Consider the following 19,436-nt stretch of genomic DNA (forward strand, 5'->3'; position numbering starts at 1 on the left):
CAACAACTCTCGGGCAAGCAGGGGATCTTAACCTCGAAATATGGGACTTTGGCCTCATAAGAATAGAAGACATGAACCCGAACGGACTATGTCTTGAGCTGTTTGCCAAATACTCTGATTTTGTCGCATTCGCCGACGAAGCTAGGGACCGCGCCTGGTTTCGTGGAATTGCCGGTTTTGTCACGGAGGAAGATTGCGCGGTTGACGGACCGAATGACGCTGAAAGCACTTGTCTTTGCCAAGCAACCCCCCGTCTCAAACCCATTTTGAGGTAAATTGTGGCTGCAAGCTAACCTGTGACTGTTGACGTCCCTTGCATGCAACATTAATATGAAAACATTGGAGAGAAATTGATTCATAGAAGCAACAATAATCCAGCAACCAGGAAATGTTGCCACGCTCTTTCGGTCCAAGTCTTCGAGAAGAGGTCAGAAATTGGATACACAGACCATGCAGCTGGATAATGGAAACACCTCAGGTTAGATCATCCAATGGTTCAGTTGAGGCTTCCAATCCTAGAGGCCTTTTATCAGCAATTTGAAATCCGATATCTGCTTGCAGCGCGCCACATTTTAAGCTACCCCAAGACGCACGGATCATGGCTTCCCCTGATTTTCGCTAAGGTTAGATCTTGACGCTCCTGCCGATTGATCCCAGACCTTCCAAGTTGCAACTGCCTTGTTGGCCCGGGCATCGAATCACGACGCTTGTATTAACAAAGCAGACGAGCAACCCCCAAAACGAAATTGTATGCCAAGGAGCAGCGACACTCTGGCCCACGCCCAGCTATCTAGCACCTGCAACTTCGGTAGCTTCGAAGCCCTGCTCACGTGCAACAAACTGCTACGCGGTAAGGTCTCATCGCATGAACAGGCATCTATCGGAGGCATTGCCGGACTGAGCTCCGAACGGCCGAATGTTTCCCAACAAAGCTGACCGTACCATGGTTACAAAGAATTGGGAAAGGTACAAACTCACTTAGGAATCTGGTCTATCCGGCAAGTGACATATCATTTTCGAGATGGCGCGACACTACCCCCTTGACGGCCTCAACCTCGACTTCGGTCGATACGAGCATCGAGACTTGGGACCACAGGACATGATGGTCAATCGGATCATGGAGAACTACATGTTTCCCGGCAAGGTGAAAGGCCGAGTGCTACGCCAGAAAATCGATAGCAACTTCACTTTCGGGCCGATCAAAACCCAGGACCGAGAACTTGGCCTCGACATGCAAGTAATGTGGCGGATGCTCGCAACTGAATGGGACATGACCTTGCACCACGTCCCGGGCATGTGCAATCTTTTGTTGCATGGCGACATTACTACACGGTGGACAAAGATATCGTCAAAGAACTACTGGGTCAAAAAGTTCTGGAACGGGAGATTCGTTTGGAAAGACAAACGCCCGTACCATTGGCCCCTTCTCGAGAACATGGTCCTCGGCCTTGTTCAGCGCCACTACCTTGAAGTTGAGCCCTCATCAAGACTGTATGGGGCGCATGCTCGGAAGCTTTGCCAACATGGAGCTGGTAAGTATCTTGATCTTAACCGCCAAAAAGCCTCCAGCGGCTTACACCAATACTTTCATCTATGCCTCTAGAGTGCGGTTTAACCACAATGACAAAGTGCGGAACTTTGAGGGAATGAGGGACTGTTTTGGAGCCTACGCATGCATTTCCAGTCGTTCTGACGAGACATCGATGAGCAATTGCTGAATTTGATGGATCACAGGCCCCCCTGAAGCACCTGGATGGAAGAACGAGATGATAGAGCATCTAAAATCCTATAGAGTGTCTGCCAAGAGGCAATGGACGCATTCTTTATTCTCAGGCACCTCTTGGTATCCGCCTTGCGACAACCCTGCAGAGTGGTGGTTCATCTCCATTGATCCTATATTCTTCAGCCTTCCTTTGAAGGACCTCAAGGCGCGCTTGCGAGAGATTCGCCCAAAATCCTATCGGAAGCGTCAAAAATCCACTAAAATAGGTGAGCTGCACGACATCGAGTGTCTCACCCGTGGAAGGCCACAACGAACCGCCAGCATGCCCCCTCCGGGGAGCTGGGCCACTGCCAGTTTCCTCGGCGACGATCCAGGAGAAGAAATGGGTTACTGGATCATTTACTTCCCGCGTCGGCGGATATCGGAGCTCGATAAGATGGCACGCCGAAGAAGTCTGAGTCGATCTCATATCAGAGCCATGTTCAGAGACAAGTTGCCACGGAGGTCGGATCAATATGGGAATCTGTCTAACAACAAATCAGGGGGGCCATGCGCCAATTGTGCCCAGCGCACTCACCGGACGCTGACGTGTCCCTATCAATGCGGCCACTGCGACAAAGAAGGCCACCAGGCTCCGGCATGTCCGGTGAAGGCGTCCAACCGGTGCAAATGCCGGCCATTCCCTGAGTTGCACGTCGTGGCTGAGTGCAAGATTCGTTGCAGTCGCCGCTGTGGTAATTCGTATCCTCCTGGCCACCATAAGCATTTAAATGCAATGACCTGTACATATCGCTGTTGTATGTGTGGTCTGCAGGGGCATTCTGGAAAGGAGTGCAGGTGTAAGACTTGTCGCTGTGGCGGGCGCCACCTGGGGCAGGGCTGTCGGTGGAAGGTAGAGTGTCGGGTTGAGGGCTGCGATCGGTATCTATGTGGTCTACACTGCAGCGAGTGTGGCACGAAGCGGAACAAATCGTCTAATTTCGTGGGTGGGAGATGCCAGGATTGCCTGGGAAACGGTCATCCGGTAGCGCCAACGGCGGATCGAAATCGCGATCTATGAAGAATCTATGTCATATCAAGGCATATAGAGGAGCATAGTTGGCCAATGTATTATAGGGCTGATTCCCCAGCATCTAGTCAAAAAGCAAACCCAACGGGAGTCAAGGGGGGCTATATAGTATGATTATTATTACAAAATAGAGTTTTACTATCAAGAAGTTCAGAATGATATCTGACGGTTCACCTCGAGTAACGTGTACGACTCCGCTTGTCCACCAAAAGATGAGTGACGCCCACTCAGTCAACTTGGGACATGTTGGGTACAAGACGGTCCAACAGAAAGAGCAGCTCCTAGTGTCGACCCTCATCACCCTCCTTGCCCTGTCCACCCTGTCCCTCGTCTTCCTCACCTCCTTGACCACCCTGGCTCTCTCCTCCTTGACCACCCTGGCTTTCCCCTCCTTTACCACCCTGGCTCTCCCCTCCTTGACCATCCTGGCTACCCCCCTGACCAGCCTCGAACTTGGGCACGAAACCGCAAGTCTTCTTGAACCACTTCGCAGCCTCTATTTGCTCGGTCAACCTTCCGGGTTTCTAGTGTCGCAAGGAAGCATAGGGTAAGACTTACTCTTAGGGCAGCTATGGCATTTGCCGCAGACCACCTTGGTGCAGGGAATGACCTCTTTCTGGAGCCAGCCGGAGAGCTCGGGCTGCGGGATCGAGCAGAACTCAGCGTTGGTAGTCTTGCCGATTTGGACTTGGCCCTTGCTGAGCTGGAAGAGGTGGGCTTTGAAGCAGGCGGCCTATGGACAATGCCATTATCAGCATCTCACGTTTAATATATTGGGATGCAAGTTGATGAACAGTTGGCTGACCTGGCAGTCCTTCAGCCCCTTGACACTGAGAGGAGCCCAGGGCTTGGGCTTCAAGTTGGGCTCGGGGTTGGCGGCGGCGAGGCCGGCGGTGGCGAGGATGGCGAGGATGGAGAAGCGCATTTTGGTTGGGGTTTATTAGTCGTGGAACTATAGAAAATTATGGTAAAGTCGATATTGAATTAGTGAAAGACTGGAGCTGAGTTGGTAGAATGAGTGTATGAGTCTGCGATGCTTTGCTGATGGTGATTTCCAACTGGGAATGGCGACAGTTCTTATGGTGATATGAAGTTGTTTTCTATCCAAGCTTTTGTCTGTGGCGCGGCATCTAGAACTACCAGGTTTCAGTCCAAACATACTGTTCAGTGCCTTATTGCTGAGCTAACAGCTATATGCCGATGCTTACCATGGCAATGATAGACACGAAGAACGCTATGACTGGTTTACGGTTCTTTGCATCCACGCTGGTTGAAATACGCTCTGATGAAAAGCAGCTTCTTGAAAATAAGCTACCGGAGAGACACTCAGCACATGGAAAATGTTCATTCGCCAAGGTGGCACCGTGTAGAAGACTCAAAGCCAAGATTCTGCCGTCCGCGGAAATAATACACATAATTTACTGGAACTTAAAGTGCACTCTCCTGTATCTGTAGGCTTTGGACCAATGTCCATCCCTATAGAAATGCCAAACACCGAGCCTTGACGCCAAGATGCCCGTTGCTGGCTAAGATTTGTGGCTGTTCTAGATCAAGTGGCTACCATGTGCACTAGAAACGGTTCGTGCTTCGTATTCTTTTAGATATATCCAATTGTTCTGTTCCAAGTGGTCCGTCTCTAAAATCTGGTGACCCGACCATTGCTATCCCGGTCTCGGGCGCTTTCTTAGCAGAAGGGAGAAAGAGGTCATATGTGAATACTCAACAGTTACTAACCCTAACCAATACATAGTCCTGACCCTAACTCTAGCACTAACCTGAATTCTTACTGTAACCTGTGATGGCGTCGCTCTGATTGTTGGGGACATACGCTTCTCCAAGAATGAGTTTCGCAAAGACAGAGGCAATGCCAACTACTAATGCGTAGCACGTACTGTAAACAATTTCCTCAGCTGGATGGGTCAGCGAGTGATATCTGCCCAAATGTAAAACCACAAGTTAGTCGCACACGAGGATACGATAACTCATTACAAAGCGAGAACCATTCCGCCCATACTTGAAACTTCCAGCACCACCAGAAGCATGCAGATTCCGCACCAATATTGTTTGCCAGCTGAAGCGCTCATTCATAAGCTCTACCAGAAACTTACCCGTTCGTCCAATGTCGCAAACAGCACACCGCACTTCATCAAGCATACCGGCCGTTCCACAAACGACCATCGTTTCACCCAAATTTCCCTTTCCAAGATACTTCTGATAACTAACCTCCTCCTGATAGCAATCTCACCAACCGGCTACAGAGTCAAAACATTTGGGCCAAGAGACTCCTTAGCGCTGTTGACGACTACTTGGCTACGCGCACCCCAGAGGCAGAACCGTTAGTAGATATGGAAGAAGCAACCGACCAAAGCGATGAAGGCGAGGACAAAGTGCAATCCGAGGAAAACCGCATACGACCTTTGCGAATGGGCAAGATACTCGCTAGGAGTATGATGGCAGGTGACAGAGTGGCAACGATATCCCAGACCCAATGAGTCAGTCAGGCTTTTGTTGTGTATTCGCGGGTGAAACAAAGTTGCGCAGATAAATCCCCGCATTAAACACGCTTTGATAGTGCAGAGCATAGCCACCCAGGGGTTCTGATTACAAGCACAACCGGTATAGTCTCACACCTGTCAGCGTATACCCCCACTTGCAGCCACATAGATCAGTCAATTATGAGAAACAGCGCCTATAGGCTGCTTTGTCGCTTGGTATACCAGACAACTTAGTTGGACTACTCTATGAGTGCGCTGGAAAATACAGCTGCACTATGCTATACCAAGTTGAAATGTACTACCGTAACGCTTGGCGCAGTTGTGGTAGTAACTCCAGTATCTAGTGGCACAATCAACTCGTCTTCGGGCAAGATGTGCATGCCATTGTAAATGGCAGTAAATTGAAGATGCACGCCGGTGGAGTACGCATACGAGAGCTGCTGACTATGTTGTAGGTCTCACCTTTTCCGAACTGTTGCGACACTCTGAACCATGAGCAAGTTATCATGGCTTCGCTATGATTTCAGCCTCTCCTGCGTTGTCTAAATTTATTCTCGGTAGCTTAAGCGGTTGAAATCTCCGGAATTTGCGGTACAGAGGTTCACAAACTGCCTGTTGACAGACAACTCTGAACAAATTTCCATGCCTTAGCCATGTCTTTTAGTTGTACTATGTGGATACTCGACGTGGTCCCGGTAGACGAATATAAACCTGCTGTCAAGGTTATGGCTATGGGGCTAAACCTTAGCCATGGGCCTAAGGATTCAACAGTTATTAGGGTTTGTTGAATGACAGCTTGTATGAACGTTCTGTAATAATTTGGCTCGTGAAGTCATATTTACACTCTACTTAAACCACAGGTCATTCTCCTTTTAGAACCAGTTGAGCAAGCAGTCATCCATTGCTTTATTTCAAACAACAGTCCATCGTTCATGGCGGCCTTAGCATGTAGGATGCACAGCGCGACCGCATATAACTGGTCCCATGATCCTGGCAGTGAATTTAACTTCAATTGAGAAGTATTAATTGGGTACAGATGACGTCTAAACTGAGTTATTTCATCAACGGGGCCACAGCATTTCGTAACGTAAGAGAGATTGCTAAGAGCTTCTGCAACAGGTTCATCAGGGAAGCAAATGCAAAAGAAAAGGGAATCACGTTGACTAGTAAGAGCCTATGTGCTGAGTATTAACTGGTTAGTGAGAATATGTGACTATTTTTCTAACTTTGAAGATGTCTATGACAAGGGCTTGAAAAGGGCTTGGACAAAGAAGCCATTGGTGTTATTGTTTTTGATGAGGTTTCCAAGATAACTCTTGTCGTGGAAAGACTCACCAAATGCAAGTTGGAAAAACTTGAGGAGAGAGGCTCTAGATGCTTTGAAATCATGGATATGATTGTTGTCAATCTACTGTAGGCGAGTTGCAGAAGCCTTGTTCTGCAAGACGGTCACACTATCAATCTCTACTGAAGGATCCTGTAAAGGGGAATACCTTCGACATGTACTTTTTTCCCCACAGAAGGTGTTATGTGTAGACTTTGGCTCACCTTCAGCAGGAAAGCCAAGACTATTGTAATGACTGTCCTGTTCCGCAGCGGAAAATATAGGCCTGGTGTGAGTTTTGTTTCGGGGTATCAGACTTTTTCTCGGTATACAAACAAACAGTGAAGAGGCCTTTTCCTTCTCGGAATATTGAAGAAAATAAGCAACTTTGTGCCCAAATCCGATCGCAGATAACCCTTTATAGTTATGAGAAGCTTTGTTTTCCTGCCTCCTTAGCTTGATCTAAGTGTCGTGCAGTGGGTCGATGATAGTCTAAGTGTGACAGAATTATGGTAGACAACAGACCATAATGATGCTTCGCCTTTCTCCTTCTTGGACGTACAAAATTCTTGTCTGTGACTTCCAACACCTTTCAGGCGTTTTTGTATGCTAACTTGATTCTCTTCAACTCAAATCATACAATACACCGGCATTTCCGCACCAAACATCGCCAAAACCTGTTGATTACTCCGCTCTCTCTCAAACATGTCAGTGAATAACATCGCCAATATGACTGTTGGAACAATCATTCGCAGCTGTTGCAGCAGCAGCCATACCAGCCATCACGACAAGATGGGCCATGACAGCACGAACAACACCAATATGAACCACGACAGCTCCCACTCCATGGCCATGACCTTCTTCCAGGCCGAGAACACGTCTCTCTTCTCCACAGCCTGGACCCCGAACAGCACCGCAGCGTACGCAGGCACCTGCTTCTTCCTCATTTTTCTCGCATTTGCCATGCGAACCATGATGGCCCTCAAACCCATCTTCGAGCAGTCACAGTTGCAAGCGACGAAGAAGTCCAATCAGAACAACGGCGCCGGAGACATCGAGAATGGAAACAAGGAAGGACGCGGTGGATCGAACACGAAGGGAAAAGGTTTTATTGTCGAGTTCAGAAAGCGATGGGCGACCTGGAACCTCACAGTAAACTTTGTGAGAGCGATTTACGAGTTGTTCTTGGTCGGCATCGGATATCTCCTGATGCTGGCTGTCATGAGCTACAACGTGGGCTACTTCGTGTCTATCTTGACAGGAGTTTTCCTTGGTACCTTGGTCATGGGTCATCTGGCCTCGGATGCGGAGACGGCGGAGCACTGCTAAAGGGGAGAAATCATGATGAAGGGATCAGACTCGGGAAATGCATTCGAGAGAGAAGGAATGCCTGCTTGTGAGAGCCCATATTCGACAGCAAAGCCGCTAGGATAGCGATGGTAGATAATTCAATCCCAGCAAAGTGCAACATACCACAAAACATACATCACTACAGTGCCTGCCTACGCTCGTCTAATATTTTTCTCCAAAATGCAAGTAACCCTATAGCTCATCCCATCAATCCATGTAGTCGGCCCGAGCCGCAACAAGTTGGTGATGTAATTGTATGGAAACGAGGGGAGGGGCAACGAGCAATGACGTCGAATTACCGCCACTATGGTAAAGCTATGTCATTTCCTTTTGTACCTCAACAGTTACTGCAAACGTAAATAATCTGATCCATTAGAACTTCGAACACTTTTCTATTCCAACCACGTATTTTCAGCCAAGTCGGCCCTTGCTAGCTACTGAGTAATATTAACCAACCAACTCATCCGCAATGCCAGCTCTACCAGGGAGCTGCTACTGCCAGGCCATTCGGTACACAATCACGCTCGACAACCCCGAGTCGGACGCTCGTACTAGCATCTGCCACTGCGGCAACTGCAAGAATTTTACTGGCGGAAATTACGGCATCACAACCAAGATCCCCAAGTCGTCGTTTAAGATCACCCAGGGCCAAGACCACATCAAAGTCCACGAGGCGGATAACGGTAGCGGGGTTGAGCTGCATCGGGAGTTTTGTGGCACTTGTGGTGGAAGTTTGCTCGAGTATGGCGTACGTGACACTGGCCCCTATTTGACCACTTCGCTGTACCTAAGGATTCGTATGGCTTGGACGGGTGTACTTGCTGACAGGGTATGCTTAGGCTAATGCTGGAAATTTCATATACATATTCTATGGTACTATGGAAGATCATACTCGTGGCCAGCTAGAGCCAAAGGGCGAGTTCTTCTGCATGATGAGGGACCCTTGGATGCCTGAGATACAGGGTAAGATTGTTCTGACGAAAGGGGTTTGATCGGTCATGTTGCTGACACTCATAGTTAGGCCTCTTCCACAAGGAGAAGATAAAGGAGTGAATGAGCATCTCGACCCATAATGTCGATCGCTCATTACATTACCCCGGCCACTAGGTTGTGTGGCCTGAGATAGTCCAGAAGGCTCATCATAATGATCCTTACCCTTGTATGAGCATCCAATCCACACTACCACGGTCGACTGACAAGCCCATTTGCTGAATATTGACGGTCTTCCTGGTGCACCATTACTGAACCCAAGAGCTTAGCCACATGAGTACCATGCCAACGCGTCGGAAGATACTAGGACCGCCAGGGACATACTCGTGAAGTAAAACCCAATGATACAACCGAACATGGTTGTTATGTTTTGTCAAGTCTTAGACTTTATCAGTATTGAATCTTTGGAGCATGGATTTGTAGCTTGTAGGTGGTGTGGCAGACTTCAAGAAGACACTGGTAAAGCCGCAATAGGGGCTTCTAACTGAGGGGATCAAAATCAAAGTCGACCAACTGCTACTCTACTTGCCCGTGTATGTCAGGAGTGAAGCGGTCCAATGAACAACCCGAGTGATTGCCAAGCCATCATCGTTGTGTTCATTACAAAATTTTACAATTTGCCACCAGCTTGTCTAAAGTTCGCAAGCGGACCCGCAATAGTGTCCTAGCTACTTAGATACTCTAACAAAAATTCAGCCAACGCGAAACATAGCCGGGCGTGTGTCATGTCTCAGATATTCAACCTCTGGCTAGCCGGTACTCCTGAATCTCAAGGCGACAATTTCCGACTCCGACTCCGACTCCGACTCCAACTCCAACGCCCGCGGCATACTTCAGATCTCAGACTCTCCTAAGCAGAAGCGGACAACAAGACAGAACCAGGCGGACTTTCCTTCATAGTATTTACTCATCGTCCCAATACCCATCACCATCTCCATCCCCCTCAATTTCAATCGAAGACCCAAGCGCTTCTTTGCCCTGGCGGATCATCTCTTTCAGTCGAGCATTAAAGTCGTTGATTCTGGCATCCGCCTCTCTCTCCTCATGCATCCTTCTAGCTGCCAGCTTCTTCGCCTCCGGGTCCAGCCTTGGACTGCGTTCCTCTACCAGATCGTGTACTGAGCCCTCGCATCGCCGCAACCGCCCGGTTGCTGCTGAAGCAGCGGAGGCGTTTGACGCGGTGCTTTGCGTCCGTCGGTGGCCGCGGGTTTGAGACGAGTTGGGGCGAACATTCGGGCTGGGTATCCGGCTCGGTTGCTGGGAAAGCCGAGTGGGAGAAAAGAGCGCCGGCGTATGCGGCCGGCTGGGCACCGGCAACCGACTCGGTGTTGCGGGTGGTTGCACGGCGAAGGGGGATCGTGGGTTTGCGAAGCTAGCTGGCTCACGGTTGGAAAGCGCTGGAGCACCTGCATGGCTGATTCGGCTCGAGCTCTGACGTGCAAACCCCGGGGCACTGAGACGGCTCACAGGCTTGCTGATGAGACGATTCAGCACAGGTCGAGTCTGCGGCTGAGCTATTTGACGCATTGTCCGAGATGCGAAGCTGGACCGCGACTTGTCAGGCGAGTCGTTCACGATGACCCAGTTCTTGCGGAGTTCATCGTTTGTATTTCCATCGAATATCTGCCGTCGTTTCGCTGCAGGGGGCGGGGTGGATTCGGGGGTCTCGCGCTCGTAGTAAAATGGTGCGTAATCCGACTCTGGAAAGCCGCCCGGGACAGGGCTACAACTGTCTACAGGCAGTGTGGGAACATCGTGCTCATTACACCAGGTCTGTCCGTTTTGCGAAGATTCTGTTCCGATCGCGTACCCCACGCCAGGACCGGCGTAGAATCCGCGAAACGCACCCGCTGTGCAGAACTGCCAGACTTTGCCCATAACGCCGCCTATGGTGTTCAGCGCGATTCTGCTCCATCCATCGACTTGCGGTACATCTCGTCTCGAATCGGCCATTGTATGCCTAGACAACGGTGAGTCAAGGTCAGCGTGTGGGCGTTTCGAGCCCAACGCACGTCTATAGTCGACGTCAGAATATGTGCTGTCCTCCATACCCCCCATTTGCTTCTGCAATGCTCCACTGGGTGTTTCAATCTGTCCAGCGAGCGTGTAACGTATCTCTCTGCCGCCGCTTATCCTTGTACCTGAGTCAGGTCTGTTGTCCATCTCGTCCTCCATATTCACATCGGCCGACACCGCCCACCCATTCCGTGGCGTCGTGTCCATAGCCCGTAGTCGTTTTCTCTTCACATTCGACGCGGGTGTCGTGGAGTCCGAGCACAGGCTTCCTGTGGATCTGGCAAGATACGCTGAACTCGAGGTTGATGGCGAGAGTGGTGGTCGAAATAATCCAGAGTGCACGCCGCCAAGGGGTGCTCCATTCGGTGCCTCACAGTGTAACCCTCCAGACATGATAACTTGCGGGCCAAAGGCCATCTCGGGTTGGCTGCGAAGACGTATAGATGGGCGAACTCAGACAAGAGGCGAAGCTCGGGGACAGAGTTCAGTGTCGACGTGGAGAATCAAGTCACACGCAGTATACCAATCGTTTGCGCTCCTTTGCGATGGCTCTTTGCGTCGCGTTACCATGCACAAGTCACCATCGCAATGTCGATCGTCGGCACTCGATTACTGTATCCTTCGCGGATCCGCAGGTCGGACCTTTGCGCGCGATGGATGCCGGGTTGCCTCGCTTCGTATGGGCGTTGACCCAAGCCGGTGTTGGGGATGGGATGAAATGCGCGTGCTGACAAGCTTCCCAAGGTTTGGAGTCGCGTGCGCTTGCAGTCTTAAAAGAGCGCTGTTGCTGCTGCGCGGCAGCCGTCAAATCAGAATGGTTGGTTGGTCGCTTGCCGACGTCTGCCTGCTGCTCTAGCTCTCGGCGGCGATGTGCTGCAACAACTTTAGACGGAAGCATCAATTAATTCTAGCCGTTTCGCTGCTGAACATCAGCAGGCAATCAAGATATGGCATCGTTGTATCCTTACACCGCTCATTCTTTTGCTTCGGCCTGGCGATCGATGCGCAGCGATGACAGCAAAATGCCTGGTTGTATTTGGTGTGACGTAGTGAGTGTTAAGACGCGATATGCAGGCGATCACGTCTCAACGACTGCGCGCGCGCAGAGAAGATAGTAGAAGAATGCGCCCGGAGTGTCCGGAGGTCGAAACGTATGACAATCGCCCTAGGGTGCTTTTTCCTAGCTCTCCAGTTTTTGGACCCTGAATTGCCAACGTCCCATGAATCTAGACTCTTGAGTTCGAGATGACAGGTGACAGGGGGCAGCGGTTGCTGGGTCAGAACTCGTTGCAACTAAACACGAAATTCGGCGATGCGGGGCAATTTAGAGAGGCAAGTTTCAGAACCTGCAAAATAAAACAAATGTGGAACCGTCTATAGTTTTCGTCTTGTGTAAGGTCCTATTCACCCTGCCAGCTGGATAAATCATCTACTCTAGTGATATGAACATGTTCTCGTTAATCAAATTGGAATGGCTTAGGCGTAGCCACTCAGGTCGTAAAGGTTCCTGCAGGTTATGCGCCCTTCTCTCCGGTTGTGGCCTTCTGATTCCAGAATGCAACTCTTTCCTTTAGGATGTCCTGCGCCCATTCCTGCGTCTCGGTGAGGACCAGTCTCTTCGCCACGTATACAAACTCAGACAGATCGAGGCAATGGTTTGCGCGCTTTTCGTACTCCACCATTTGGCAGAGCAACTCCATCTTGTCCAAATCGTGCACGAAGTGGCTATCTATCGTGGCGGAATCCTCATACTCCTGCCAGATGGCACGGATATCCTTGCCCGCGAGGCCACCATATACATTTCCTAGCAAGTTGTTGGCAATGTAGTCCATTGTGGCCGTCTCGCGGCGGTTTTTTTCAGATTTCGGAACACCATCCACTGGTGTGATATCACCAACGATCGATTCGGCCATGTCGTGGATAAGGCACATCTTCATGCACTTGGCGAGGTCGAGTTTTGAGGCCAACGTCGGGGGGCAGAGGAGTGTCATCATCGACATTCGATACATGTGGTCCGAAATTGATTCGCCCCTATCATTCCCTCGTTAGTCGTTCCGCGACCAGTGTCATCGTTGCGTGCATCCCAGCGGCGGGATCGCAAAGGATGGTAAAGACCGGCAAGGTGAACCGGGGAGGGGCGCGCGTACCTGTCAATGCCAAATCGCCGCCATCCCTCTCGCTTGTTGGTCTTCAGGCGCTCCAGAACGTGAAAGAAGGGAAGTGGTGAGCTCGTTCCCTCCTCGGGAGGCGCTGGGTAAATCGTCGCAAGCACCTTTTCGACGGACCACGGCTCGGAGATAACAGGTGCAGGTACCCAAGCGGGATCTGGCAAGGAAGCAAAAGCGAGTCAACGTCGGTACAGCACGGAATTGACTAAGAACTCTTACCACAGGTCTCCTTGCCGTTGGTTGTGGCTTCTTCCGGCATTTTGATCGTGGTTTTGTACGCTGGTGGGGCGGTGTGGGAAAAAGCAGGATCGAAATGAGGAATGCGGAAACCGACGAAGGCGCCAGACAAAGCAGCGAGACGGCAAAAGGCCTGAGATGACTGCTCGCTTCTAGTTCCTCAGAAGTCACGATGAGAACAAGTGAATGTGATTATGAGGTCTTCAATGTTCTGGGAAAAGGCCAACCAGTAGTGACTGTACCATTCAAGCTATACTATAAGCTATCGTTTGCATGTGTGCCGTCTGCCGACGATCTGATTGTAATAGAGACACATCGTTACATGGCTTGGAATTTTTTGGGTTAAGCAAACATGGATGAAATAAAGGAGCCAATCATCATCCTCCGCATGCCAGAGATCTCCCGGTGGTAGGGGTTCAACCCATGCTACCCCACATATCTGGTTACTTTTTCGAGCTTATCTATTGGTTGGTACCGTTTGACAATGCCTTTGTTAATTGGACAGCCTGGTGAGCTGGAAATGGCCGGTAACGGGCCAAACCCCCGAATGAACCGCAAACGGCGAAATGCTGCAGTGTTGGCGCTGTACGTTTACCATCTCGTGTGGAACTTACTTTATAATCCGTTTATCGACTATAATATTTGTTACACAACAATGTTATACCAATCGAGACCAGGTCCGCGAAGTGGCTGGCCGGGTTTTGTTGCGCCATCCTAATCATCGGCTTCAGATGCTGAGTCCGACAAAACCTTGTAGTTATGTGCCGATACAATGCTTATCTTCAATTACTGGTAGGTACCCAGAGGCTTTCTCTTATGCGCATTCAAAGCCATTAATGCGCCCCAAAACCACGCTGCTTCTGCGATTCCTGCTGGCAAATCGATGTTGAGCCTTGTGTAACCCATTTTGCGAGATGAACGGCATTGATGGTTAGCGGGCCTGCTAATGTAGGCAGCTCTGTGGACTTCAGGAGGCAGTCACCTCGGAGACGGTTGTGCATTGAGATAGGTCCAGCTCAAGTTGCAACGAGTGCAGGTAGAGAGACATCAATACGATCAAGGAATTTCATAGACCAAGGCGGTTCTTCTTCATCTCCTCTATCAGCTCAGCCGGTTTCAGATTGCGTCTAGTCCAACCTCACCCCGGCGGCAGCGTCACTTGCCTCTTGCCCGGTTTTTCCTTTTGCAGCTCCCCTATGACCTCATTTTCCAAGCGCCATTAAACTCCCCATCTGAAAGGAATCAAAACCTGATGTTTTTCAAACACTTAAATTCGAGTTCTTTTCCTCTCATGAAACCTCTATCAGTGCGGTTCTAATCTCTTGAAGCCATGTTGAGATCAAGTTCTCGACTTTGACCCCTTTTCCTTTCATATGATAGCTGAAAGAGAAACACAGACGCCCTTCGGTCCCTTACGCTGGATCCAGTTCTTCTTCAGCTGCTGGCTTTTCCTGGGAACCGTACGCCCGACAAGCCCATTCTCAGATGTCCTCGATGTCATGTTTGATCGCGAAAGGTCTTTCCAGGCCGCCAGTAAGTCGTCATGGAAGGCGTTCAGGGATGTCTCCAGACGAACGTGGGCTTCGATCATCTCTCCCCACCTACGCACCCCGTCATATCGGATGACCTGAACTTTGGCAGCAATCTTGGCCGCGCTGGGAGTAACACGGTAGCCGGCAGGGAAGTACCGCGAGGCTTCGACTTTAGGAGAGTCGGTAATCAATGTTGCCACGCCACTGGCGGCAGCCTCCAAGGGGGTGATGCCTAGAGTCTCGTATCGTGAGGGGCAAATGAATATTCCGTTACCCCGGGTCGCAGAGAAGAGAGCATATAGGTCATCCTTGGGCAATTTGGCGAGCACCAAGAAGTGCTGTCGTTGTTCGACGGGGACTAGCTTGAGAAGACTTCGTCGACGCGAATCGTCACTTTCCGGATCGCCCACGACGAGTACTTTCACTGGGACGCCCCGTTTGAGAAGTTCAAGACCCGCCTGCACCAGGAGATCCACGTTTTTGAAGTAGTCAAGGCGTGCAACGGCAGTGAAGAGCAGTATCTCGGCCTGGGACACAAAATCCTTGATGGTGTCAGGGAGCAAATCCGGGTCACTGCATGGTGGTACGCCAATAGGAGGCCGGAGCCGCTTGAACCGCTGTGAGCCGAGTCCTTGGCCTTCGAGAAAATGCTGCTGCATCGCCGAGTGGGCCAGGACAGAGCCGAAGTTATCTTGAATCAATCTGTCGACACCAAGCTTCTGCTGTTTCTCCAAAACTTCGATCTTGGCAGGGTCGCCACCGAAGGCCAGTTCTGTCAATGACCGGGTAAAGCTCTCCTTGAAGTCGGAAACAAAGGGTCCATGGTGAGTCACGCAGAATTGTAACCCCTGGGGATGGTATTCGAGCAGCGTGTCGGTCTGGTAGTACACGATGGGTGCTAGTTCGCCGAGGCTAGGATAGTTCTCACTCAGGTAGGCTTCCAGAAGGCTCCGGGTGATGCTACGAGTCGACATCCTGAAGTGGAATGACACCGTCACTACTTTTACGCCGTCGTACAGATCAGGCTCCAGGGCGCAGTGAGGCTGAGTCAGACGCTCATCCCGTTGATACAGAACAACGCCTCGGAGTATTTTCGCCTCAGACAGGACGCGTAGCACGGACAGCGCAAAGGAGGTGGCCCCAACTTGGGCAGCTGAGATTGAGTCCTTTGGGAAGTACTTCTTGTTCAGTACAACAATGCCTGGGGCAAGTTCGGCGGCCATGTTGGTTGATGTGGAGGTGTCTCTGGCTGTGAGGTAGAGAATGGCGACAGTTTCTCTCCACCCCTTAATTCAAGGGGCAAGAGTAAATAAAAGAAGCTTGGGTATTGCTCGATATGTAACGTCGAGGATGACTGAAAATAGAGTGGAAAGGTAGGCAAAAGGCACTTGAAACTCTACGGATTTCAAGCGGGGGGTTAAACTTGCTAGAAACTGTGCAGTTTGAGGACGACGACAGCTTTCGTAATAGTCTGGCCAGCAAACAGCTCTTAAGTAGTATTAGAGGGCGTATAATGCTGTGCGATAAACTAAGTTGCGAGAATCTGCTGAGATAATATCCCTTCTTCTGACAGCCCATATCGTTACGGCGTTTTCCCCGTATATATGGCAACTCAACCTCACTTCGCAATTTGCTGCCTATACCAGCAGCTTAGGTCTCTGACAAGGCTAGTGACAATGTTCTCCCGACACTTGGGGGCTCCTTGTGCATACCGAGTGCATAGCCCCAACCTTGTCAAACCCTGGCACAGAATCTTGTCGCAGTGGTGAGAAATGTCGACGGCGCGCATGTTCACACCGCAATGAAAACCCGGGTCCAAGAATCAATCCGGTTGGCCAAGATCGTAACCCTTGTCCCAAATTTGCATGATGGCAGGACAATATTCAGCGGCACAGTCGCTCCTCCACACGAAGAAACCTCGGACACTGCTTTGTCACGTTACTAATATCCTGGACCCTTGACTCATTTCTCAGTCCAGTTGTCTGGATATTTGATCCGGGTTACGTTGATAGTAAAGAGTAAGCAACATAATGAGCAATGATAGAGAGTCTACAGCATGGCGCTATACATGTCAGATCAGGTCGAGTCACCGCTCCTGAGCCATCTATCTTGTACTAAGACCGGGTACGTAGCGTTGCACTGATGCAACTGCATCGTTCCCCCAATGGAATCGCAACGGATTGGTTGGGTGTGTGTGAGACGAAATCGATGCGACGCCTTATAGGCTGACTCAAACATGGGTCCGTCATGCACGTTGGTTCTTCGGGTTGAGCACGCTTGCAAATTGGGTGGCACGCGCATAAACAATGCATAGATGAACGGTCAGGGCCGCTGTCCCAGTATTCAAGAATGGATACAGTCAGCGAAGCGGCCTTTGTCTCCTTTCGGGGGAAGTTGCCGGCGTGCCCTCTGCCAAATTCCCCTTATACCGTGTCCCCACCCCGAAGCTGAACAGCTCTTTTTGTGGCGATGAAGCTGCTGACACAAATCTGACCGCAGTGTTTTTACCGACTTCTTTACTCATCACTCAATACTTGCAAAAGTTCTGCGATACATTCTTTTCTTAGACCCGCCTCGTTTGTAGCAGTGCTGACTACAGAGCTTACCTAATAACGGGCTGAGCTGTCGCAGCATTTCACCACAAGTTTCTATATATACTTACTGATTTTCTACCCCCTTGCATCATGGTTCTCGATCGGGATGGCCGTCGTTGGCATCTTCATGGGGCTCAGAACCCTTCCACGCAGAACCTCGTGGCCGGTGTTGGCGTCGGCTTCTCCGCTGGCGTCTTTGTTTCGCTGAACCTTCTTGGCGCAGGAGGTGGCAGGCCTGAGTCTGCTCATGTCATCCAAACCGCTAATGCGATTCTGTCTTCGGTTTGGTTCCTCTCAGCCTGCGTGGGGGGGACATACCTCAACTTCTTCGGTCCTGCCATTACCATGAGTTTTGGCATCTGCACTTATATCCTGTACGTCGGATCGCTGTGGTATTACGAGGCCTATGGGCGAGAGTCTTTCCCATTGGCAGCTGGCGCTATTATCGGGGTCGGGGCGGGTGCAGTCTGGATTACTTCCGGCTATATTCAAGTCGCCTATTCGGATGACAGCAACAAGGGCAAGTTCATCGCCATACAGAACACCATCCAAGCAACCAGTTCCATTCTCTGTAGCATTTTGCCCGTCATCCTCAACCGGAACAACGACAAACGGGCTGGAGTTCCTGCTGCAATTTACATCACATTCATTATAGTCATGGGTTGCGCCGCGCTTCTGGCCCTGTTGACTCTCCGTCGCCTCAAGGACCTGGAATCTGCCGAGAACTCCACGACTACGCATCACGAAAAACATAGTACAGCCACCGAGTTCAAAGCAAATCTTTCGATCGTTCGAGACTGGCAGTTACTAATGATGCTGCCGGCCTTCCTCCCAGCTGGCTCCTTTTTAATTTACCTCGGGTCGGTCAACGCATTCCAGAACAACCTGCGAGTTCGATCGCTCGTTTCATTCGTAGCACTCATCGTTCAAATTCCCTTCGGACACCTACTTCATTTCTTTCTTGATCACCCAGGTTGGTCAAAACGAAAGCGTGGGCTTATTGGTTTGGCTTTCGTCGGCGTACCTCTTTGCGCAGCCTGGATGTGGGAGATTATTCGGACCAGAGGCTTTGATCGAAGCAACCCACCATCGAACCCCTTGGATTGGAATGATTCCGACTTCGGCCCAGTAATGGTTCTCTTTGTGCTAAATTGGACTTTTTCCATCTTGTGGCAGTACCTGGTGCCGTGGTTGATAGGGGCCCTGACCATGTCACCAGACAAGTTAAGCCACTACATGGGTGCTCAACGCGGCTTTCTGGCTGCTGGTGAGGCCGTCTGCTTTGGTGTTGACTCCATCAAGATACCCTACGTTACATTTGCAAGTGCTATATTCGATTTCTACCTTGTGGGCATTTTCGCCCTTGCTTATTTGTGCATTTACTACGTTACTGAGAAGAATGACAGCCTGGAAAACGAACATGATATGGCTGTTTCGAAAATAGAATCGGTGAATGGAAAGGGTACGAATTGCAAGGAAAAGGCAGAGGTGCAGGCTCCAATTATAACCACAAGCCAAAAGCCTGTGTGAGCCATGACACTGTGACATGTAGCTGGAATGTTATAGCCCGGTTTTTGTTGTGGTCACAAAGCTATGTCGGGCAGGCGTGGACAAATTTTGTTTCTCAAATTTCACATGCAATGACTGTTTCGTCGAGTCCTTTCTATTAGGTGCACGCATGATTTCTTCTCAGTCCTCAATTATTCTGAGTACAGATTTTAGTTCCCACCCAAAGTAACCCAATCTCATGATCCTTAATAAAGTATAATGTGATTCATAAGCGAGTCGCACATTTTTCCCTAAAAAACACTGCCTTAACTTTTATAACCTATCTCTCCACGCCTAATTATAGAATCTGATTTGAAAGACGTTAAGTTAAACTTAGATATCTAAGATAATAAAAAACACTTAAAGCTAAATCGTCGTAAGGCTTTAACT

The 19,436-nt window shown here is 50.1% G+C and overlaps 8 protein-coding genes across 8 annotated transcripts; 4 read left to right on the forward strand and 4 right to left on the reverse strand.

Moving 5' to 3' along the window:
• The first annotated feature begins 643 nt into the window (after positions 1–643).
• On the forward strand, positions 644–2,923 carry BCR38DRAFT_431008 (uncharacterized protein). Its single transcript, XM_040860070.1, has 3 exons — positions 644–850; positions 956–1,532; positions 1,735–2,923. Exons 2-3 carry the CDS (start codon positions 1,022–1,024, stop codon positions 2,781–2,783), a joined length of 1,560 nt encoding a protein of 519 aa, XP_040715941.1. The 5' UTR covers positions 644–850; positions 956–1,021; the 3' UTR covers positions 2,784–2,923.
• Positions 2,924–3,300: 377 nt separating this feature from the next.
• BCR38DRAFT_340807 (uncharacterized protein) lies at positions 3,301–3,717 on the reverse strand (the record flags this gene model as incomplete). Its single annotated transcript, XM_040855815.1, has 2 exons — positions 3,301–3,525; positions 3,598–3,717. The coding sequence occupies 2 exons, from the start codon at positions 3,715–3,717 to the stop codon at positions 3,301–3,303; spliced, it is 345 nt and encodes a 114-aa protein (XP_040715942.1).
• Positions 3,718–7,340: 3,623 nt separating this feature from the next.
• BCR38DRAFT_341354 (Ctr copper transporter family-domain-containing protein) lies at positions 7,341–7,940 on the forward strand (the record flags this gene model as incomplete). Its single annotated transcript, XM_040855863.1, has 1 exon — positions 7,341–7,940. One exon carries the CDS (start codon positions 7,341–7,343, stop codon positions 7,938–7,940), a length of 600 nt encoding a protein of 199 aa, XP_040715943.1.
• Positions 7,941–8,297: 357 nt separating this feature from the next.
• Positions 8,298–9,479, forward strand: BCR38DRAFT_465444 (Mss4-like protein). Its single transcript, XM_040862702.1, has 3 exons — positions 8,298–8,709; positions 8,801–8,924; positions 8,983–9,479. Exons 1-3 carry the CDS (start codon positions 8,431–8,433, stop codon positions 9,012–9,014), a joined length of 435 nt encoding a protein of 144 aa, XP_040715944.1. The 5' UTR covers positions 8,298–8,430; the 3' UTR covers positions 9,015–9,479.
• Positions 9,480–9,854: 375 nt separating this feature from the next.
• BCR38DRAFT_457122 (uncharacterized protein) lies at positions 9,855–11,384 on the reverse strand (the record flags this gene model as incomplete). Its single annotated transcript, XM_040862001.1, has 1 exon — positions 9,855–11,384. One exon carries the CDS (start codon positions 11,382–11,384, stop codon positions 9,855–9,857), a length of 1,530 nt encoding a protein of 509 aa, XP_040715945.1.
• A 1,097-nt stretch (positions 11,385–12,481) lies between these two features.
• On the reverse strand, positions 12,482–13,293 carry BCR38DRAFT_341702 (HD domain-containing protein; the record flags this gene model as incomplete). Its single annotated transcript, XM_040855888.1, has 2 exons — positions 12,482–12,998; positions 13,115–13,293. Coding segments are annotated over 2 exons (696 nt in total), but the record flags the coding sequence as incomplete, so codon positions are not given.
• A 1,368-nt stretch (positions 13,294–14,661) lies between these two features.
• Positions 14,662–16,465, reverse strand: BCR38DRAFT_512974 (uncharacterized protein; the record flags this gene model as incomplete). Its single annotated transcript, XM_040865053.1, has 3 exons — positions 15,833–16,465; positions 14,837–15,802; positions 14,662–14,738 (listed from the first exon to the last, which is right to left on the reverse strand). The coding sequence occupies exons 1-3, from the start codon at positions 16,125–16,127 to the stop codon at positions 14,662–14,664; spliced, it is 1,338 nt and encodes a 445-aa protein (XP_040715947.1). The 5' UTR covers positions 16,128–16,465.
• An 803-nt stretch (positions 16,466–17,268) lies between these two features.
• BCR38DRAFT_431019 (uncharacterized protein) lies at positions 17,269–19,228 on the forward strand. Its single transcript, XM_040860071.1, has one exon. It carries the CDS (start codon positions 17,589–17,591, stop codon positions 19,026–19,028), a length of 1,440 nt encoding a protein of 479 aa, XP_040715948.1. The 5' UTR covers positions 17,269–17,588; the 3' UTR covers positions 19,029–19,228.
• The last annotated feature ends 208 nt before the right edge of the window (positions 19,229–19,436 follow it).

Source organism: Pseudomassariella vexata (assembly GCF_002105095.1).
Source record: "Pseudomassariella vexata strain CBS 129021 chromosome Unknown BCR38scaffold_6, whole genome shotgun sequence".
Taxonomy (NCBI): Eukaryota; Fungi; Ascomycota; class Sordariomycetes; order Amphisphaeriales; family Pseudomassariaceae; genus Pseudomassariella; species Pseudomassariella vexata.

Bases quoted from the DNA above. Each gene is read 5' to 3' on its own strand.
- BCR38DRAFT_465444 (XM_040862702.1), top strand. From the start codon at position 8,431: ATGCCAGCTCTACCAGGGAGCTGCTACTGCCAGGCCATTCGGTACACA. The intron at 8,710-8,800 runs GTACGTGACACT...GGGTATGCTTAG, and splicing joins GAAGTTTGCTCGAGTATGGC to GCTAATGCTGGAAATTTCAT. The intron at 8,925-8,982 runs GTAAGATTGTTC...ACTCATAGTTAG, and splicing joins TTGGATGCCTGAGATACAGG to GCCTCTTCCACAAGGAGAAG.
- BCR38DRAFT_431008 (XM_040860070.1), top strand. From the start codon at position 1,022: ATGGCGCGACACTACCCCCTTGACGGCCTCAACCTCGACTTCGGTCGA. The intron at 1,533-1,734 runs GTAAGTATCTTG...GATGGATCACAG, and splicing joins GCTTTGCCAACATGGAGCTG to GCCCCCCTGAAGCACCTGGA.
- BCR38DRAFT_431019 (XM_040860071.1), top strand. From the start codon at position 17,589: ATGGTTCTCGATCGGGATGGCCGTCGTTGGCATCTTCATGGGGCTCAG.